General features: G+C 31.1%; 2 protein-coding genes across 2 annotated transcripts; both read right to left on the reverse strand.

Annotated features, from left to right (window-relative positions):
- Positions 1 to 4,227: 4,227 nt before the first annotated feature.
- LOC114190844 (protein unc-13 homolog) lies at positions 4,228 to 9,112 on the reverse strand. Its single transcript, XM_028079890.2, has 5 exons — positions 8,405 to 9,112; positions 6,758 to 7,642; positions 6,215 to 6,664; positions 5,888 to 6,074; positions 4,228 to 5,587 (listed from the first exon to the last, which is right to left on the reverse strand). The coding sequence occupies exons 1-5, from the start codon at positions 8,981 to 8,983 to the stop codon at positions 4,644 to 4,646; spliced, it is 3,045 nt and encodes a 1,014-aa protein (XP_027935691.2). The 5' UTR covers positions 8,984 to 9,112; the 3' UTR covers positions 4,228 to 4,643.
- Positions 9,113 to 15,212: 6,100 nt separating this feature from the next.
- Positions 15,213 to 19,738, reverse strand: LOC114192484 (uncharacterized). Its single transcript, XM_028082218.2, has 2 exons — positions 19,218 to 19,738; positions 15,213 to 15,757 (listed from the first exon to the last, which is right to left on the reverse strand). The coding sequence occupies exons 1-2, from the start codon at positions 19,454 to 19,456 to the stop codon at positions 15,700 to 15,702; spliced, it is 297 nt and encodes a 98-aa protein (XP_027938019.1). The 5' UTR covers positions 19,457 to 19,738; the 3' UTR covers positions 15,213 to 15,699.
- Between the last annotated feature and the right edge of the window lie 413 nt (positions 19,739 to 20,151).

The raw sequence follows: 20,151 nt of genomic DNA on the forward strand, positions 1-20,151 counted from the left end.
TTTTATTATTATTATGTTCTTATTATTATTAATTTGTTTTTTTTATGATTATCATATTCTTATTAATTTGGTTTTTTATTTTATATTTTCTTATTACCGTTGATTCAAAGATGTAATGATTTTTTTAATTAGTTTGATGTTTTAGTGAGGAATCTTTGTACTTGAAGGTGGATGAGGAAGGTTGTTTATGAAAATTTTTTTACAAAGTTTAAATATCATTACATATTTAATTAGGTTGGGTTTACTTTATTACAATTTTATTACGACGTATTTACCTTTTTTTTAATGTAAACATAATAAATAAATAAAATGGTAATATATAAGCATCAAAATTAAAATAAAATAGTATTAAAATTAAAGTTTTTATCAAAAAAATTTTCTCTACTTTTTTGTCTTATCTTCCTTCCCACTCCCTAAAAAAAGACACAAACTAGATTGTAATAATTGAGAAGGAAGAGATAGAGATTATATTCCTTAATTTATGCTTAAAATGTACTAATTTAATTTATTTTAATTTGATCCATCAGGTTAAAAATTTAACAAGATCACCCTAATTGTAATAAAACAAACAGAAAATCTTGTCTATTTTGTCAATCTTAAGAAAAAAAAAATTCTAATGTTTGATTTTCTTGATATATAGTTTTTAAAAACACAATTATTATTATTATTATTATTATATAATTTTAATTAATTAATTAATTAATATCTCTAATTAGATAAAAAAAACAATTTTTATCTCTACACGTAACATTCATTATAAACTCAACAACTTTAAGTGATTCCTCAATAACATAAATAATGAGAATATTATACATATCTATATAAAATAAAGCTATTATAATTCCTTAAAATTATATTTTAAAATAGCATTTTTTTTTAAATCTCAAAGTGTTTCAAAGTATGAAAAATAGGTTCAATTTAATTTTATACAATTCAAACTTTGTACAATTATATTTTTGTACAATCTAAAATTTATACCACAGCACAATTGTTCGGAAGTCATCGCAAAATTAACTCCATTATGCACTAACACAAATTCAGTAATCATCAAAAAATTATTGGTCATCATTAATGCATAAAAATCATATCAGATCATCTATGTTATCACTTTATAATTCATTAACAATCAAATATATATATATATGTATATATATATATGTATATATATATATATATATATATGTATATATATATATATATACTCATATATAGACAAAACATGAAGCACCAAAACTCTCACAATTTAATTGAATCAACCTTCACCAAATTATTTACAGGTATTGCATTTAGCAATTCTCATTTTATGGTAATTTTAAATTATCAGTTCCCCTTACATGATTTTAAATAGGAATATCTATTGCATGTTTAATGTGGTCGAAGATTTTAGTTGAGTGATAAATGTTGATGCTGAAATTAGTCATTTGATTTTTAGTATTGAAAAGAGTTGAGAGATTTGTATTGTGTAGAATTGAGAGTTTATTTGATATATTGGTATTTTGGTGTTTCATCAATTTATAATATGAATTTGTTTTGAGAAGTGATGTGTGAAATTTGATCATGTAGAACAATAAGTTTGAGTGTTGTTGCTGTAATTATATTGTTATGTCTATATGTGGTATGTTACGTTAAGATTTTGTTTGTTGATCAAGTATGGGTTGGTGGTAATGAGTTGATGTAATGATAAGGAGTTTAATGAGAAATATTGGTTGTTCAATTTGGTCAGTTTGGTATTATTTAGAAAACATTTTGAAATGAGTTTGAGTTGAGAAAGTAAAGATACCAAACTGAGTAGTTAAACAAAATCCCATTTTTTTTTTCATGAAACATATGATGTGGCGCTCAGCAGCTACATGGTGGCATTGAGCGCCAGCTTAAATACCTAAAGTTAGTGGTAAATTTTGTGACAGGATGTTGATCGGTGGTTTCTACTGCTAAACGGGTTCAAGTCAATGAGCTTCAATGACCCATACCTTAAGCACTCTTAAGTTAAAGAGCTCCTTTAGGGTTTTCAGCGTTGAATGACAATTTGTGTCATTAAGCACTCCTTTGATAATGAGCCTTTGTGCACACTAACGTTGAGCACGTCCTAATACCACTAAGCACCAACTTATATTGTGTTATGCTTTTTATTGTTTTCATTATCTATGATTTTGTGATCTTTTGATTTATGCTTTTCATGTGACTATTGGTGTGATCCAAGGTTGAAATGGTATGATTGATGGTGATGTGGGGATCCAAGGAAAAAAATCCTATTTCATGTAATTAAGTAATGTTGTGTATTGATGTAAAGAGTCAATATTAGATATTTATCCTAATACTATAATAACATTCAGACTCATATAAAGTATAATGAGTTATGTGGTAATCGTGGCATGAGGTCCTAGTCTAGAGACTTCTCCTTGGCCTAAGATGCGAAAGGGATTAACATTATGTGATAAGGTGGAACTCAATCGCAATGGCTATATAGAATCTGTAGAGCACTAGAGAACAAGTACAAAAACCACTAAGAGTCATACATTAATGCATGCATCCAGATAATTGAGTCCAAAGTTGTCTTAGTGTGAATGATTATTTGATATTGTCTGGTGTGTTGTGTTTGAATTGTTGAATTGAATTTTTTGATACGTGATAAAGTGATTCGCAATGGCTTTGTAGAGCATGTAAAGCACTAACCGACACCAAAAGTACAAAAATCACTAAGAGTCATACATTAATTCATGCATCCATGCATCCGAATAATTGAGTCCAAAGTTGTGTTTGTGTGAATGATTATTTGATATTGTTTGGTGTGTTGTGTTTGAATTGTTGAATTGAAATTTTTTATTGATTGTGTGTGTGAATTGTATAAATGTCATATTTCTATAGTCTGATTTCTTGGAAGATTGTATTAATATATATTATACTTTGAACAATTTGTTTTTAATATTATTATAAAATGTCTTGTTTTATTAAATTTATACTACTAAAATAGGATGTTACAACCAAAATCAATAAAAAATTCATTAACTTTGATATTTTTAATTACTTACAATTATTTAATATTTAAATATATTTTGATTCGTTGGTAATTAAAATATTTTATTCAAACAATAGCAAGAAATTATGCAAGGATTTCAATATGTACATTCAAGTAGAAGCTCTTTTTTAACAATTTTAGAAGAACAACACTTTTTATAATCTCAACTAGAAAAAAAATATTTAAAATATTTAAAACACATTGCAAAGCTTTTATATAAAATTAATCTAATCAATTGTATTAAATATAACTATTATAACGCTCATGATTGAATTTAAAAACAAAAGATGAGCAATTTAATTAATTATTTATGGATATAATCAATTATCAATAAATCTTGTATCAAAGGCAATGAAATGAACCTCACATGAAAAAAAAAAACAAAGGTATTAACCACATTACATACTCACATATGAAAGCAAATCAACATTCATAAATTATGAATCATAATAAATTCATGTTACATTATCAAAGTCTAACTATCAATATAAATTTTCAAAAATCTTTATACAAAATAAGTTATAAATAAAAATTTAGAAAAGTTATGTAAACAAACATTTGCAAATCAATTTATATAAAACCCAATTTTAATTTATAAAATATATATTTTTTTCTTTTCTAGAAATGCTTATCGAGAAATTTGCTTAAACAAATAAATTGCAGAAGTTATTTTACATTAGCTTCTACACAATTTGATTTTTAACTTATGTAAGTTTATGGAAAAATTATTATTTTTATTTATTTTCCAAAATGTATTTATTGATAAGTTCATCGTACATGCCTACATCTAAACAATATAAAAGAATAAATATGCATTGGTAAAGATTGTTTAACATGACTCTGAAGTTTTACTTACATAAATCAAACCAATGCACTATCAGTTTCATTCATAATTTGAACGTTTTTTGGTTATAAGAAAAACTTGTTGTATGATGCTTGAAAAAGAGTCTTAGTTAATTTGTTATGCACATTATTAACTTGTAGAACAATATTTTTAGTAGTGTTCTTTCTGAAAGAAAGTCTTTTAGTTAAGGACACTGGTATTTTGACACCATTCTTTTTTTTACTATCATTTGACATTATTTTTCATAATTTTTCTTTTTTAAAAATATAAAAATTAACTTTTGTTAAGACTATTTTATCCTTATACAAATTGTTAAATGATCGTGAAATGGTGTCAAACAACCTTTTTTCTTTAGTTAACACTAAAGTTAGAAAAGAAAATACATTTTCCTTTCGGCTAATTGATTAATTACAAACACAAATTCTGAGAGCAGTATGTGTAGGCCTACTTAATATATGCAACATCAACAAACTAAGCTAAGAAACTGCCATATTTTTTCTTCTCTCTTTATCTCCCAAAAAAACAATTAAAGAATATTTTGTTGTACTTCAAATACAATTCAGCAAATATTCTGCATTAGTCTCTTGTATGTTTCAATGCCTAGTGATGAAAACAAAGCATTGCTTTGTTCAGCCCATATATTCTCTACTTTGAGTGCTTCCAAATATACAATCTTGCTCTCCCTTCTTGTCACAGTGCAAGAATTGTAGAGCAAGAGATGCATCATTGCCAATGGTAACTCTGTGCTTAAATTTCAGCAATAGAGATACACCAGTTTTGGCTTCACCTTCTCTTTGCTAACTGGAATGTCCTCTTCAAGAAAATATTTGCAGATCTGTCATTTCTATGGCACAACACCCTCAATATTGTGTTAGGATCAGACCTGTTCCACCTTCCTGTGGTCGGTGGCATAGGCAATTTTTGACCAGTTCCCATGACTCCAATCCCACTTGTTTCACATGTGGCAATGCTGAAGTCGTCCATCAACTGTTCGGTGTTTTGCCCCATCAAAGCAATGACACCCTTCACAACTGCAGCCTCTCTCTCCACCAAGTTTTCTGCTATTAGTCCCTCTCCACAAGTGCAGAAAACCCGGTTCAAGCTGTCAAAGTCCTCTTGGATCATCACATGATCAGACCTGTTAAACACCCTTGAGCTTCCACCTGCAAGCAAAACCATGAGGAATGCATCAAATGAGGCCTTCATCACTTCTCTCATTGCAAGTGCTTGAGCTCTATCTGTCACAAGTGTTGTCATCAATGTGATGTTTTGCTTGAGAATCCTCAGTGCTGGCTGAATTCGCGCATTGGCTACATCACCAAGATAGAGGCCGCCATAGAAGGCTGGGTTGGAGTCTAGGAATATGAGGCGGTATGCTGCAACTTCTGAGACATGTTGACATGCTGTTGGGATGGAGGAATTGATTATTTCAAAATAGGGACCATTGTGTTTGCGATTTGGTGAAGGGTTTACACCACGGGTGTGAGAGAGTGATTTCTCAATGCTGTTGATGTGAGAGAGGAGGTAGTGTAAGGTGTTGAGACGAACATAGAGACGTTGTGTGCCGCGGCTAGTTGATGGCCTTGGATGATGACCTTCACTTATGTGATCTGTCTCTGAGGAACTAGCACCGCAAGGGCTAGCTTTCTTCAACAACTTGATGAACTTTGAGTCTCTGTTGCATCTTGTCAAAGGGGGAAGCGTAGGAATATAACTCTGCTTTGTACCTGAGACATAATAGATTTCTCACCATTTTGCATTGGTAAATCGCAATTCTTGCGTCAATGTAGTAGTGATTATTGATCAAAAGCTAAGTATGTAGTAGTGTTATCTAAAACATTTTGCTTGGTTAAGCCTAGAAGTGATAAGTAATGCAGTCTTGCAAAAACTGTTTACTTTCATGTGCAAACATACAATCCCAATCGCACCAAGTGAAATAGAAATCTTTAGTTTAATAGTTTTTATGTGTATTATTTATTCTCAAAAGAGAACTATTTTTATTGTTTATGCACTAGCACAGTTCTTACCACATGCTGCAACAAACATCATGTAGTCCTGGAATAGGCTTTCCAATCCATCTGCTAGTTCTTGAACTATATCTTCAGTTATTCCCATTGGAATTTTGAAGAATTGTTCTATAGCTGTATTGGCACAGTTAACCAGTTCTGCAACTGATGGTGCATATGGCTCAGATTTGGACTTTGGATTCCATGTCTGCAGTGAAAGAGAAAGGAAATTAACATTTCATTCTCAGCTTTATTGTAAATAACAAATCTTTTATCCGATCAAGTGTTCTTAATTGTGTCCTTCCTTTTAATCTTTGATGGAAAGAAGATCATTGACCCAAAACTTACTTCAGTTTCTTTTGCTCTTTGCAAACAGTCCTTTCCACTGCTCAATGATTCATTTATCCATTTTCTTAAGAGGTTCAATATGATTGAATCAACTTCATACGGAACCATCTCTTTCATGGCTGGTTTAGCATTATCTTCACCACATTCCTCAACAACCATTTGGAGCAAAACCTTTTCCACCTTTTCAGCCCTTTGCAACACCTCCACGGTCTCACGAGTCAGTGAGGTCACCTCACCTAAATATTGCCTCAGAACATGCCCATAGCAGCTGTGCATCATCATTGCTGCAACTGCTCCAGCTGCTGGGTGCCATTTCCGTAGCATTGGAGTAAAATTCTCTCTTTCCTTTATTGCCAAATCTTCTGTCTCCTGAGCTAGTTGAAGAAGAATTTCCCTGAAATCTCTCTTTATTTCCAATTCAATAGCCTTGGTATTCAATGCACCAATTATCTGCATTCATAAAAAGAAATATATGTACACACACGCGCACTATAATAATATAACATACCAAGGTGTAATGAGAAGATAAATTTAGAAACAAACCCTTTCAAATGCATGCTTTATGGTAGATCTAATGTAATAGTCAACCCTATCCCCAGATGAGTCCACTATGGTTATATCACCCTTCTTTCCCCCTTCACCATCCTCAAATATTGAGAGATCTTCTCCTAGAATCTGTGAGACTGACAACACTACAGGAAGAAGATTTTCAATTTGGCCAATATTTCCTCTCTGGAAATACTCATGATAATTAACCAGTCTCTTCTCAGCCCAACCCAGGATTGAACTCAACACTGATGTCAATAACTTCACATAGAATGACTCCTTTTCCCTCTTGGCATCAGTGGCCACCTCAGACAACATGGCATTTGTGGCACAGAGAAGATCAGGTTCAATCTGTCCAGTTAGCACATATTGTTGAAACAACACCCAGGTGAAGCACACATTGTGAATAGCCCTAGTGATCCCCAAGATGGACCATGTCTTCTTCATCAGTTCAAGGAGCTCATCAACCTCATCAAGGACTAATGTGTCATCCCTATTGTCAAAAATGGCTTGAAGAAGAGAAGTGTACAAGTGAACATTCAAAGGGAATCCATCAGCCCAGTGGCAAATATCAGTGGGGGTGCCATTGGAGCTTCTCCATGCCAATGAAACTACTGAGTTGGAAAGGGTTCTCAGAGTGTCAGAGTTTTTGCCAGTGTCTATAGGTCTGGACTCACTACTGCGAATGATGTCCCTAAGGCGCATGGCAAAGGTGGTGGCTTTTTCTATAGGGATTGAAGGGTGTGTGAGAAGCCCGGCTTCAAGGATTCTGAGTTGCCTCTTTTGCCACATGTGATACTCAACGGAATCACTAAATTCAGAGGGTTTTAAGTGCCTCAGAAGTTCTAAGGGGAGAATGATAGTTTCTGCTCTTCTTCCTGCCTGCAATGTTGCAGCATTTTGAAAAAGTTAGACCAACAAGTGCTTTATATGTTTATGTGTATAGTTAGTAATACTCTATCCAACAAAAAAGTTCAACGTATCAAAAGTTATATTTTTTTTTTTCATATTCTATATTCATCATCACAAGTTATGTCTTGATTTTGTTCCTTACTAGACCTCAGGTTTCTGAATAAAAATTTTCAAGCAATAAAATACATGAGGGCAAGTTTGAAACTAAAAGTAACTTTTAGTTTATATCAATTCAATGAAACGAAATGGAATCACATTAATTAACCAATTTTAGCTAGACATGTAATCTTTTTCCTTTTTTTCTTTGTTTGAGGAGAATAACAAATTAACTTGAATGTCTCAACATATCATACATTCTTAATATAGTTTTAGAAAATTCAGTTTCACAAATCTAGTTATGAACTTTTCCATTATGGCTAATGCATGTCTTTGGTCGTCACATGCACACACAAACATATATAGATATAACCATAATCTTTCCTCTTTTATAACAAAAATTACATGACATTAATAGAAGAATCACAGAAATCATAATAATAAGGTTGAATCAAAAGGTAATCATAGTAATGAGGTTGAATCAAAGTCATCACATAATTTCAACAAAAAACATAAAATCACAACCAAAACAAATTTCAGAGCAAATAATAAATTCAAATCAAATAATAATGATTACTAAGTTAGCAACATGTTACGTGCACACATGCAATGACCATGCACGTGCTTACTACATACTTGGCCAACAAGGGTCCTCGTTATGGTTTTCCTTAATCGATTATCGTTGTGCTCAGGCACTCTCATCTGCTGTCTCATGATCTCCGCAGAAGTCATGGGCCGCCGCGGTCTCGGCGGCGTGTTGTTATGAAAAGGGCTTCCTCCGGCTACCGGCGAGGATGGCCCGCCGCTGCCACCAGACACCATTCTCCTGGAAGGTGACCTTTTCAACATCTTCAACCCTAGGGCCCGCTTTACCTTGCTTGTTGGCGACATCACCACATTCGGTGACTTCACATCGTTCTCCTGGTTATTCAAGTAGAACGCGTGCAATTGCCGGCTCCCAAATCCCGGTGAGGATCGGCAGGCGGTGAAAAATATTTCATAGGCACATTCCCTTACATCATCCTGACTCAGTCTTTCGAGTACCAGAAAAGGCGAGACCAGATCACTGATCTCGTCTTTCCCGGCATACTCGAAACACGGAGGATTACTGTGGTGACATCGGTGACAACAGTTGTAATTGTAATCTTTCCGATGCTGTGCCGTAGAAGAAAGCAAGGGGCCTGAATATGAATCCCGGCGGGTTTGCAGGCCCATAAGGAGAAGATGGGTGATGGGTCACAGGCCTAGCGGTGAATGGTGGCGGCGACCTAAATAATGACTAAATGAATTTTTCAAAAATGGGCAGAGAGAAGGAAGCAACTTTGTTTGTCTTAAATGAGGGGATAAGAGAGAGAGATATGAAGAATTTTAAGGCTATGGTTTACGTACCCTAATGACAACACTTTTCTGCATGGATGGTGCATGAGAGAGGGAAGGAGAGAGATGAGTGATTGTGGCTTTGCCCACGTTGTCATCTGCGAAGAATACGACAAACAAACCAAAGGTGGTGTATTAGCCAAAATTGAAGAAGACTCGTGCGTTTTTCTCGGAAACATTTTGTTTTTACACTACCATGCTTTGTTGCGACATGCAAGTGCTAAATTACAGGGTGGTTTTACCCTTTTTTTTTCTTTTGTGTTTCTGTCACCTTCTCGTTTTTGTTCAGACATAGGTAGTTAGTTTACGTAAAAAATATATTATGAACTAAATATTTTACTTTTATATTTTATTTTCTAACGTGAATAAACTAAGTCGAAGAATAAAAGATAGAAGTAAAAAAAAATAAGAGTTATATAATATAATTTTCCTTAATTTATTTAAAATTTAGATGAGACTTTAGTTCATAAAACTTTAGTTCATCATGTTATTGGTGAACGAATATATATATATATATATATATATATATATATATATATATATATATATATATATATATTCTTTTTATTATACTTTTGACCTAAGAACAAAAGAAAATAGATAATTTCACACTTAAATTACACTCATCCGCAAATATTTTAATAATATAACAACATATTAGAATTTTAAATAAAAAATTATAATTAAAATATTGATATTTTGAGATTGTGATGTAACTATTTTTTTATTAGAAAATTGACATATTTTTAGGGTTTACACTCATTTAACACACTTTATTTTTTACTTTCCTCTTATGAAAAGTAAATTAATGAATGCAAGCATGTTAACCTACTACTATTATCCATTCTATTTAAAGAATGCCAAGCTTAACAAAAGAAAGTACTCTAATTATACATATATACTTTAAAATATTATAATTTAACTTTTTAATTTAAAAGTACTAATATTGTTTTATTTTTGTGTATAATAGTTTTTAATTTAAAGAGTCTTTTATTTTTGTGCATATACATTTTAATTTAGTTTTATCTTTTAACTATTTTTTAAAATTAAAATAATTATCTCAACAATATTTAAATAACTTTTTTTAATTAACTTTTTTTTCGATTTAACAGTTATTTTTAATTTAACCATTTTTTAAATTAAAATAACTATTTATAATAAAAACAAAAAAATACAAAATAAATAAAAAGTATATATAATAAACTTTAAAAAATTATTTATATTTATTTTTATAATTATAATAATAATACTTCTATTATTTTTTTATCATAAAAAAATAACTTACGTATAAAAAAATAATACAGTGTGTATTTTCATTAGTAATATTAAAATGATGTGTTTTATTTATAAAGAGTATAAATTTTTCACTTTTGTTTTCTTTTCTCAATCATCGATACCAATAAAATCAATCTGCTTATAAATTGAAAATATAATTAAAGTTATGAATCCAACAATACAAATTAGATATTATATTGTAGCATAGATATAAAATATAACCAGTGACACAATTTGGATAAAAATTTAGGAATGTCATTAATATATATATATATATATATATATATATATATATATATATATATATATATATAAATTATTATTTTTTATTAAATAAATAAACTCTTCATTTCCTCTACTTAATTATTTTTTTTCACATTGATTCACGGATTTATTTCTCTATTTCTAATATTTTTTATTTTATTCCAATTTAAGATTATTTAATTAATTTATTATGTGTAACAAATTTTGTAATACAACCTAGATATATTCATAAAATTTTACAAATTTAAACTGAAAACAAAAAATTCATAAATTTCCTAATTTAGAATTATATTAATATGAGGAAAACTATATTCAAGGTTTATGCCAATTTCATAAAAGAATTCTTAAAATTTTGAGTGTTCATACTAATGTGAGGAAAACTTAAGTTGAGAGAAATATCGTAATAGAAATAGAAAAATCATAATCTTAAGATACATAAATCATAATAAAATATTAATCTTGATTCATGAGATATATTGTGATAATGCATCTCTTTTTCGATTATCTTTTTATCTTTCTTTCTACTATCATACTTTCTTGATAACTTATTGAAAAAAAACCTTATCTACAAAATCTTTTGTTTTATTAACGAACATCCATCAAAATGATTTTTATTTTATTTTTGAAACAATAAAAATACACAAATAAATAATATATATAAATAAAATGATAAAAAAAATTTCAAAACTTCATTTATATATATATAATAATAATTTATAATATAATTTTAAAATATATAAATTATATATAAAAATAAAATTAAATATTTTCTCTTATGCACGAAGAGAAAATATATTATGTTAGATATGATGATTTCAAGATTCCAATAATCAATAAATGCTATAATGTGTATTTAGATTTTTTTTAATTGATGGTTTGATGATGTTAGAATCATAAATGAATGTATTTGATGCATATTGTAAATATAATTTAAGGTAACATGCAATGTTACTTTGCACAAGAAATTATTTCTAAATGGTAACTAGTGATATGTAGGAATGTCAACGGGATGGGTAGGATACGGGTAGTAGCTCTCTCGTACTCTATCCGCTGGATAAATATCCGTCCCATATCCGTACCTATATCCGTCGGGTATCCATTATGCGGGTATCCGTCTATTTTCTTTATATCCGCGAGTATCTACGGGTACCCGCGGGTATTTACAAAATTATTTAAAAAATAAATATTTAATCATAAATTTAAATAAAATAAAATAAAATACATTACTGTCATGAATTTTAAATAAAGTTCAAATAAACTCAAGTCCATATAAGTCCAAATAATTATAAAAATGAATATAAAATAACGTTCAACACAATGGAAATTCTTTAATTAATGTTTTGATCAACAAGTCCACTTTTTTCGATTGATTCCTGAAAAATAATAAAATAATAAACTCCAACTGACACGTGTCAAATATTCTTATTTTGATTCTATCATTTGACAACAAGGATACCATAAACGTCATTGTCTATATAGGGTTTGATGTAATGCTCGATTTCAAATAAGGGAAAGAGAAGAATGTCAAGAGATGTACTTGGAAGAAGACAACGTACCAATACTTGAAGCTGGAAGAATGAAGACAGAAGAAGATAAGATGTGCAACTTAGAAAATATTAGATCAAAATGTTTTTTACTAATATATATATATATATATATATATATATATATATATATATATATATATATATGGGTATTTTTGTGAATTAAAATTTAGCGGATACAAATATCTACGGGTACGGATACTATGATACCCGTACCCGCCCCGTTAACATGTGGGTATAAAAAAATCCGTACCCGCGGGTAGCGGGTATCCATTTTTAATATCAATTTTCTATTCATTACGGGTTTTATTCGCGAATACCCGCAGGTATGAATATTTTTGACATCCCTAGTAATATGTTTACCCAACTTACATTTCTTTAATCAAAAGTTTATTTTAAGCATTTCAAAATTAAAAAAAAAATAATGAAAAAACATAAAACTACAAACATTGAGTATGAGCAAATGGCCAACTTTGACACTGAGCTGAAGCTTTTTCCAATCAAGAATGGTGAAAACAATGGATGAGCTTCTTTTCTTTTCACCAACAACTTCAAGCAACTCATGATTTTAACAACACAACACATGACTCACAACTTCTTCAATATAATATGGACAATAAATGAGCTTACCCAATTAATATAAGAAAAAAATTGTTCACGTGTTGCTCACTCTTTGAAATTTTAAAAATTTATTCAGTAAATAATTATCAATTATTAATTCCAAATAGACATAAATCATATAATGGCTACAAAATCATTATATTAATTTAAAAATCATTTACTAATTCAAACATCTTTCCATTATTGTAATATAAAATACTGTTCCCAAACCGAAATCGCCCGGAGGCCTGAAAGATCTAATTGGCACACAAAAAAAAAAACACCCAAGAGCCAAACACATTAAGATAACTGAAAACTAAATTAAACAATTAGAATTAATAGATAAAAACATTTAAAAATTGGGACAGATTTTTTTCTTTATGTATAACTGGATGGTGACAATGTATTGATAATTTTTGTTATAGTCAATTGATTAAAAACAGTTAAAATTTCTCTAAGATTGTGTTGGAAATTTGGCAAGTTAGAGTGAACAGGCTATCTACTGATTCTGTAAACAATCTTATAGCATCAACTATAATTACAACTTTTTTGAGTCCTATTTACAATAAATTCTAATTTATCAATAGTATAAAACTACACTAATAATGCAAATAAACTATCATTCCCTTCCATACAAAAACCTTTCTTACTTTTAATTATTTTAACCAATATGAAACATTAGTTAATGTTGTTCGATATAATATAGTCAAATTCCTCAGCTTCCATGTTCTCTTTTCACTAGGGTGCTCTACAATGGGGTGTTCTATGACACATGTTTTGGTTTATCCCAGAAAACAAAGCGTCCAAAGAGACTATACATAGTGTTATAGCTGAAGACCAAGTAATCCCGAAACCCCATCTTCAAGATTTTCATTGGATCATGTGTCTTCCATGTTTTTTTTAATCTTATTTCGTGTCGCTCAAGAACAGTGAAGCTTATATTTCAGTTTGTTTATCAATTTAAGCAATTGGGATTCTCTTTCGTATTGCAGAAATATGGAAATTATGAAGCTCTAAACTCTTCTCTCACTGTGAATCAGAATGTCACAGAAAATCCCATTGTGCCATTTTCTGATTTCAGGCTAGTTAGCACTTATCTTCCTCTCTTTCTCACATTTAATGTGTATATGGCAGTAAATTAACGGTTTTTGAGTTTTGACAGGATTGGGGAAAAGTGTAATGAGCATACTAGTGGCAACAATAGGAAGAAAGTAAGGTTTAATTTGAATTTAAAGATACATCAGCCAAACCTCATTGAATATCAAATTTTAGATAATGAGAGAGAAAAAAAGTGGCAACACCTATGGTGAAGCAGGGGGTCTGCGGCTTTGACAATGACATATCCTTCTAATTATAGATGTTACAATTACATAGAAGACTGTGATAACGAGGATGATTCTAATAGTGATGCTGATAATGAAGACGACGACGACAACAATAACAACAATGAATTTGATGATGGTGATAGTAGTGAAGAGAATAAAGAGTTTGAAGCATGTGATTGTTTGATCAGAACACAAGACAGAAAGAGTTGATTAAGCTGTATTCCTTGGTGGCAGAAGAAGGAATAAAGAATCGATTGCCACTAGCTCCCACTGAAGCTTACTTGAAATCATATTTATGTGGACAGAACAGAAGTAAGTGCCTGTTTGCTGTAGTGTAAAGCAATCAAAGCAAAAGTTACACCAAGTAATAAGCAAAGGGGGAAGGTCATTGTTCCACCAGAGTCAAAGAAAAGCACGCCCTTAGCCTCAGAGACAAGCTTCGATTTCTCACCTTTCATGTCAGATTCAGAAGTACATCACTCCAACTCTTAGCCTCTATTGTCAGAAATTGCAGTTGATTCTAATTTTTCGAACTGGCTCGTTTCTATGAATCCTATTGCTCTATGACTACAGATCATTCTTAACGATGCAGGCATGAAAGAGAATAAAAGATCTAGAATATATTAATTCATTGACTCGATTTGTGGAATTTTAGTTGGCAAGGAATCACATGGTTGATTACAATATAATATTGGCACCCTGTATGTGGACATCAATTATAGAAGAGGAGCATGAAGTTTGATTCTTATGTTTATTCCTTCAACAAGTTGGTAAGGGCAAGTTGGGATGACTGAGTAGTGGTCATATGTGTAATTCTTATCCTGTGTTTTGCTGTCAATAGTTATGCATAAATAAAATTGGAGGGAGGTTTTGTTTATGTTTGTATTCATGTTGGACCTAGAAAAAAAGAAAGTAACTCTAACAAAGAATCAATTAATTTTTCAGTTTTATAAAAAAATAAAGACTTGATCTTCTTCAAGATAACTTCCGATTGATAAAACTCAACTTCTATAAGAGTTATTGTCAAGTCAAACACATGTAAGTGTAGATTCACATAAATAGAACTGAATATAAATGCTTATTCTAATTTTTCGACAGCAAAGGGCAAGCAGTACACAAGGACTGTTTCAGCATAATTGTTTGAGAATGAATACCCAAATCATGAAAAATTGTTCCATACATTGGGGAACAAAAAAACAAAAGGAAATATTAAATAAAGGTGCCTCCTCTTCAACTAGAAAACGGTGGTAAAAGAAATTTAGTGCAGAGGTATCACCACTCACATTTCTATCATGTGTACTTGATCTACATCCGAGAACTCACCCCAAAGTCCGTATATGAAATCATCTCAAAACCCAGTGAAGGTGAAATGGATACACTAGGTAGACATGAGAAGCTGCTTGTCTAGGTTTATTGGACTGTTGATCCCACCTCAAAACACAGATCAAACCTGCTGAGTTGTCAAGTTTTGTTCAAAGTCAGGGCTGGCAAGCCATAGTAATGCCCCCTGATCCAGCAGAGTTCGAGACAATTATCAAGATGGTTTCTACATTATTGTACAGATGCAAGAATCTGAATCCTCATCTTCTGAATCACTGACATCACTGCATACAGAATGAGAGACCAAATGGGAAAGAATTATTGTATTATCTAAATAAATGATCCACATAAGACTGATTGTCACACCCAGTTACATTTTGTTACATTATAGTTGTATTGCATATGCATTGAAATTTTATCCCAAAAACACAGACAGAAAATGGAAACATCTTTACTTTTTTCTTCTTACTGTTTTCCTCCTTTGCCTTTCTTTAGTTGAAATTAAACTAAAGAGTTTAAATAATATTTTAGTACAGTTTAACACATCCTTAACCCCACCAGCATAGGAACAACTCCTACACATCCGAATGAGTTCAGCAGATAAAGAAAACACACAAAATGAGAAAGTATATTTTATCTGAAATGGAGAACAGTTGCTCACTTCAAGCAATATGGCTTCTATGATATATTTCTGTTTACATGTATCAATAAAAATCCTTAAAACTAATGATTCCATATTAATTTTTTCTACTTTTCCCCAAGGGTTTCTATATGTCACAAGCTTTATCCCTGTAATTTATATTTTCTGTAGGTATCACCATAAGTTTACCCTCGTCAACAGATGCAATCATGTTTGTAACCTATCCTATATAAATAGGAACATAAGTTTTTCCCCCTAATAGTGTTTCCTTAGTCTCACTAACAAAGTACAGTAACCAATAAATCCCACCTCAGTACATCATAGGTTATTCTTAAGAATCCTTTTCAACTTCTTCATGAGTGAGAGAAAAATGAAATTCCACCTCAGAACTCACATAAATCCGTATTTCTCTTCATTTTTTTCCAGTCTGTGTCAAAATAAAACACCTTATGCACACTTCATCACCAAAATTAGCCTGCATGTCCACTACTTTTTCTTCCTCTAATTAGCCCATCATTTCCAGAACAAAGGTTCGTAAATTAACCTAATTAGTGCCAACAACTTACATTGACAATTTCCTTGTAGTACAATTAAAATCATCACTGATTATCAAAGATTAAAAATTTAGCAAACTGGAGTTTAGGGCCTTGAAAGATTCACACATTGGTTTATCCCTCCAAAGATCATCTACATCAGTTAACTGTTGGTTACTCTCTTATAGGTTTGTATGTGTACAGTGTCATGGCTTACATTTGACATCAGATCTTAGTTTGATTTAACCTAATAAATTTGAGATCCTCCTGCTTTCTACTGTTGAGTTTTCTTAGGACTTACTGTAGGGCAGTTTATTTTATGAGTATCTTTGTGATAATCTGTAGATGGTGTTTTCTTTGAAGTGTACCCAATAGGATTGGAATTTGGAGGGCTCTTCGGTTCTTTCACTTTGTGTCACCCTCTTTGACTAAATAATTCATTAAAGTGAAGTATATTTTGTCCTCTCTTAAGGGTTACCCTCTCCTATTGACTCACAAGTTTCTTATCTCATGACATTCCTCGAAAAATATACCACTTACTCCTTTGCTTCATAGCAGTTATAGCAAAGTGAAAAAGATTAAGGAACATTAAATTAAATTCTAAACTAAAGATTTATTTTCTAAGACTTACAACTTTGTGTGCAGCAGACTTGTAAAATACTAGCTAAGTGATGTTTGAGTTTTAATTAAACCCACAGCTTTTAGGATTTGCATGGAATTTGATATGCCATAGCCCATCTTTTAAAATTACATTCCCGATCCCCACATTTTTTTTTCTCTTACCTAAAGAAATGGAATTTGATATGCCATAGCCCATCTTTTAAAATTACATTCTCGATCCCCACATTTTTTTTTTCTCTTACCTAAAGAAAGGAAATACATGTAATGGCCTTTCAACCTCCTTATTCATCATCAGCATTAACGAGTTCAAAGGCGGTTGAAAGGCCCCTCACATGTATTCCTTTAGGTAAGAGAAAAAAAAAATGTAGGATCGGAAATGTAATTTTAAAAGACGGGCTATGGCATATCAAATTCCATGCAAATCCTAAAAGTTGTGGGTGTAATTAAAACTCAAACATCACTTAGCTAGTATGTTACAAGTCTGCTGCACACAAAGTTGTAAGTCTAAGAAAATAAATCTTTAGTTTAGAGTTTAATTTAATGTTCTTTAATCTTTTTCACTTTGCTATAACTGCTATGAAGCAAAGGAGTAAGTGGTATATTTTTCGAGGAATGTCATGAGATAAGAAACTTGTGAGTCAATAGGAGAGGGTAACCCTTAAGAGAGGACAAAATATACTTCGCTTTAATGAATAATAGTTAGTCAAAGAGGGTGACACAAAGTGAAAGAACCGAAGAGCCCTCCAAATTCCAAGCCTATTGGGTACATTTCAAAGAAAACACCATCTAAAGTACCATCTACAGATTATCACAAAGATACTCATAAAATAAACTGCCCTACAGCAAGTCCTACGAAAACTCAACAGTAGAAAGCAGGAGGATCTCAAATTTATTAGGTTAAATCAAACTAAGATCTGATGTCAAATGTAAGCCATGACACTGTACACATGCCAACCTATAAGAGAGTAACCAATAGTTCTAAAGATCCTAAGACAACATAAACAAATGAGTTAAGCTGAAATTGATTTTTCTTTTCTTAACAAAAAAAAAAAAACAGTAAAAATCAAGAGTCAAGACTAAAAATTGTTTTCTATAAAACAAGGTAAAGCCATTAATTAAGTTGAAATTGACTTATTCCTTGATAGAAGATAAAACAAGATCTCAAGTTCCAAATTCATATCTTGGAAATTGTCAGCACTGAGAAAAGGTCCAAAAGTCCAACACCAAAATAGTGAAATGAAAAGGAAAAAGAGGAACAAAAATGTCTATATTAGAGGAATGCACCGGTTCAAAGAACCTCTAACGAAACACTAAAACCAAGCAACCATTAACTATCACCACCACACAAATATTCTGAGTATTATAAATATAAAATATATCAGTTTCACATTTCAACCTCAACTTGCCCTTCTGACAGAGACTTCGACGTTTAATTACCTTATGCTGATCCAAATACTCCTAAAATAAAATATAGGTAATTTCAAAGAAACTAAAGAAGTGATAATCAGCATAAACTCCTCCGCAGACCAAATCAAGGGTAATGAACATGAAGATGACAGATACCAAAGTTTCCACAGAGTTCATTAACTCATTCAAGAGGAGTTGCTTATTTTGAGTGAAAGATTTAACAACAAAAACAAACCACTAAATAGATTTACAGATTGTAATTACCACCCTAAACAGCAAAGATTTAGCAAAAACTCACCAAATGCCCCAAATTGGAAGAAAAAAAATAAACATGTCAACAACTTCTTTCCTCTTCTTACAACAACACAAAACTGAACCAGTCAATTAGTGTGCAATAAATGTTTCAGTTATAAACATTAGAACATCCAAATCATAAAATTTGAAATAAAAGAGAAAACAAATCTAACAGAAAATAACAATTCTTGAATTCAAAGAAGCCAACATAAATTCGCCAAGATTTACCGAATTGATAAAAAAAGGTACCTAGGCTCATATTCCAACACCTCAGCAAGTTTGTTTCCATTCCTATCATTCCATTGCACTTTCCGGCGAGTCTTGTCACAGTTTCTGGACATGCCGCCTCTCCGAGGAGGCAACAAAGAATTGGAATCGCTATCATCATCTCCGTTGACATGATCTTCAACCTTTTCACTCCGCAAAGAAGAAACCACCACAGGTTTGTGTTTATCGATGATGCAACCATTAGCATCCTTGGAATCCATATCCACCACCAATCGCACACACAAACACAAACAGAAGCAAAATTTCAAGCCAGAAAATATTTAGAACAATGTGAAGACTTGAAAGAGACCCATTTGACTAAAAAACATGTTCGAATATCGAAATCTGAAAAAGATCAAAACTTCGAATTGGAGGAACAAGTCTAAGTAAGGTCAACGCTTTCTCCACGACGCGGATGCAGGGAGATCAATGGAAACAAACAATGAGAAGGGAAGAAATTGAAGTGAGAGTAAATTGTAGAAGAGAATCTCAGTGTCATGAATAAAAATTTATTTTCTCGAGAAATGAGGAAATAAATTTCGGGTTGCAAAGTACAACCCAGCATCGGATTTTATATATATATATATATATATATATATATATATATATATATATATATATATATATATATATATATATATTTAATTATAAAATAGAGAAAAATCCCAACACGTAAGAACTTGAGAAAATAAAAAATAAAAAATAAAGAAATTGCCCAATAATAATAACTTGTTCTTTCGCGGAAAATCTTCACAAACAAAACCTATTTTCCAAAAAAATTGCAAAATTACAAATATTTACAGAGTGATCTCTTAGTCTTTTCGCTTGTCGGGAATTTTACCTTTTAAAAAAATATATTAAATTAAATATTGTTATTAAAAATTTATAATATTTTAAAATAAATTTTTATTTAAAT

This window comes from Vigna unguiculata, chromosome 7 (assembly GCF_037176805.1).
Source record: "Vigna unguiculata cultivar grain cowpea cultivar isolate G323 ecotype 2 chromosome 7, ASM3717680v1, whole genome shotgun sequence".
NCBI lineage: Eukaryota > Viridiplantae > Streptophyta > Magnoliopsida > Fabales > Fabaceae > Vigna > Vigna unguiculata.

What these genes read in the sequence shown, in the direction of transcription:
- LOC114190844 (XM_028079890.2), bottom strand. Translation starts at nt 8,983, where the DNA reads ATGGGCCTGCAAACCCGCCGGGATTCATATTCAGGCCCCTTGCTTTCT. An exon ending in AAAGAGCAAAAGAAACTGAA is followed by an intron (nt 6,075 to 6,214) that starts GTAAGTTTTGGG and finishes CTTTCACTGCAG; the next exon opens with ACATGGAATCCAAAGTCCAA. An exon ending in GATGTTTGTTGCAGCATGTG is followed by an intron (nt 5,588 to 5,887) that starts GTAAGAACTGTG and finishes ATTATGTCTCAG; the next exon opens with GTACAAAGCAGAGTTATATT.
- LOC114192484 (XM_028082218.2), bottom strand. Translation starts at nt 19,456, where the DNA reads ATGGATTCCAAGGATGCTAATGGTTGCATCATCGATAAACACAAACCT. An exon ending in GTGTTGGAATATGAGCCTAG is followed by an intron (nt 15,758 to 19,217) that starts GTACCTTTTTTT and finishes TTCTGTATGCAG; the next exon opens with TGATGTCAGTGATTCAGAAG.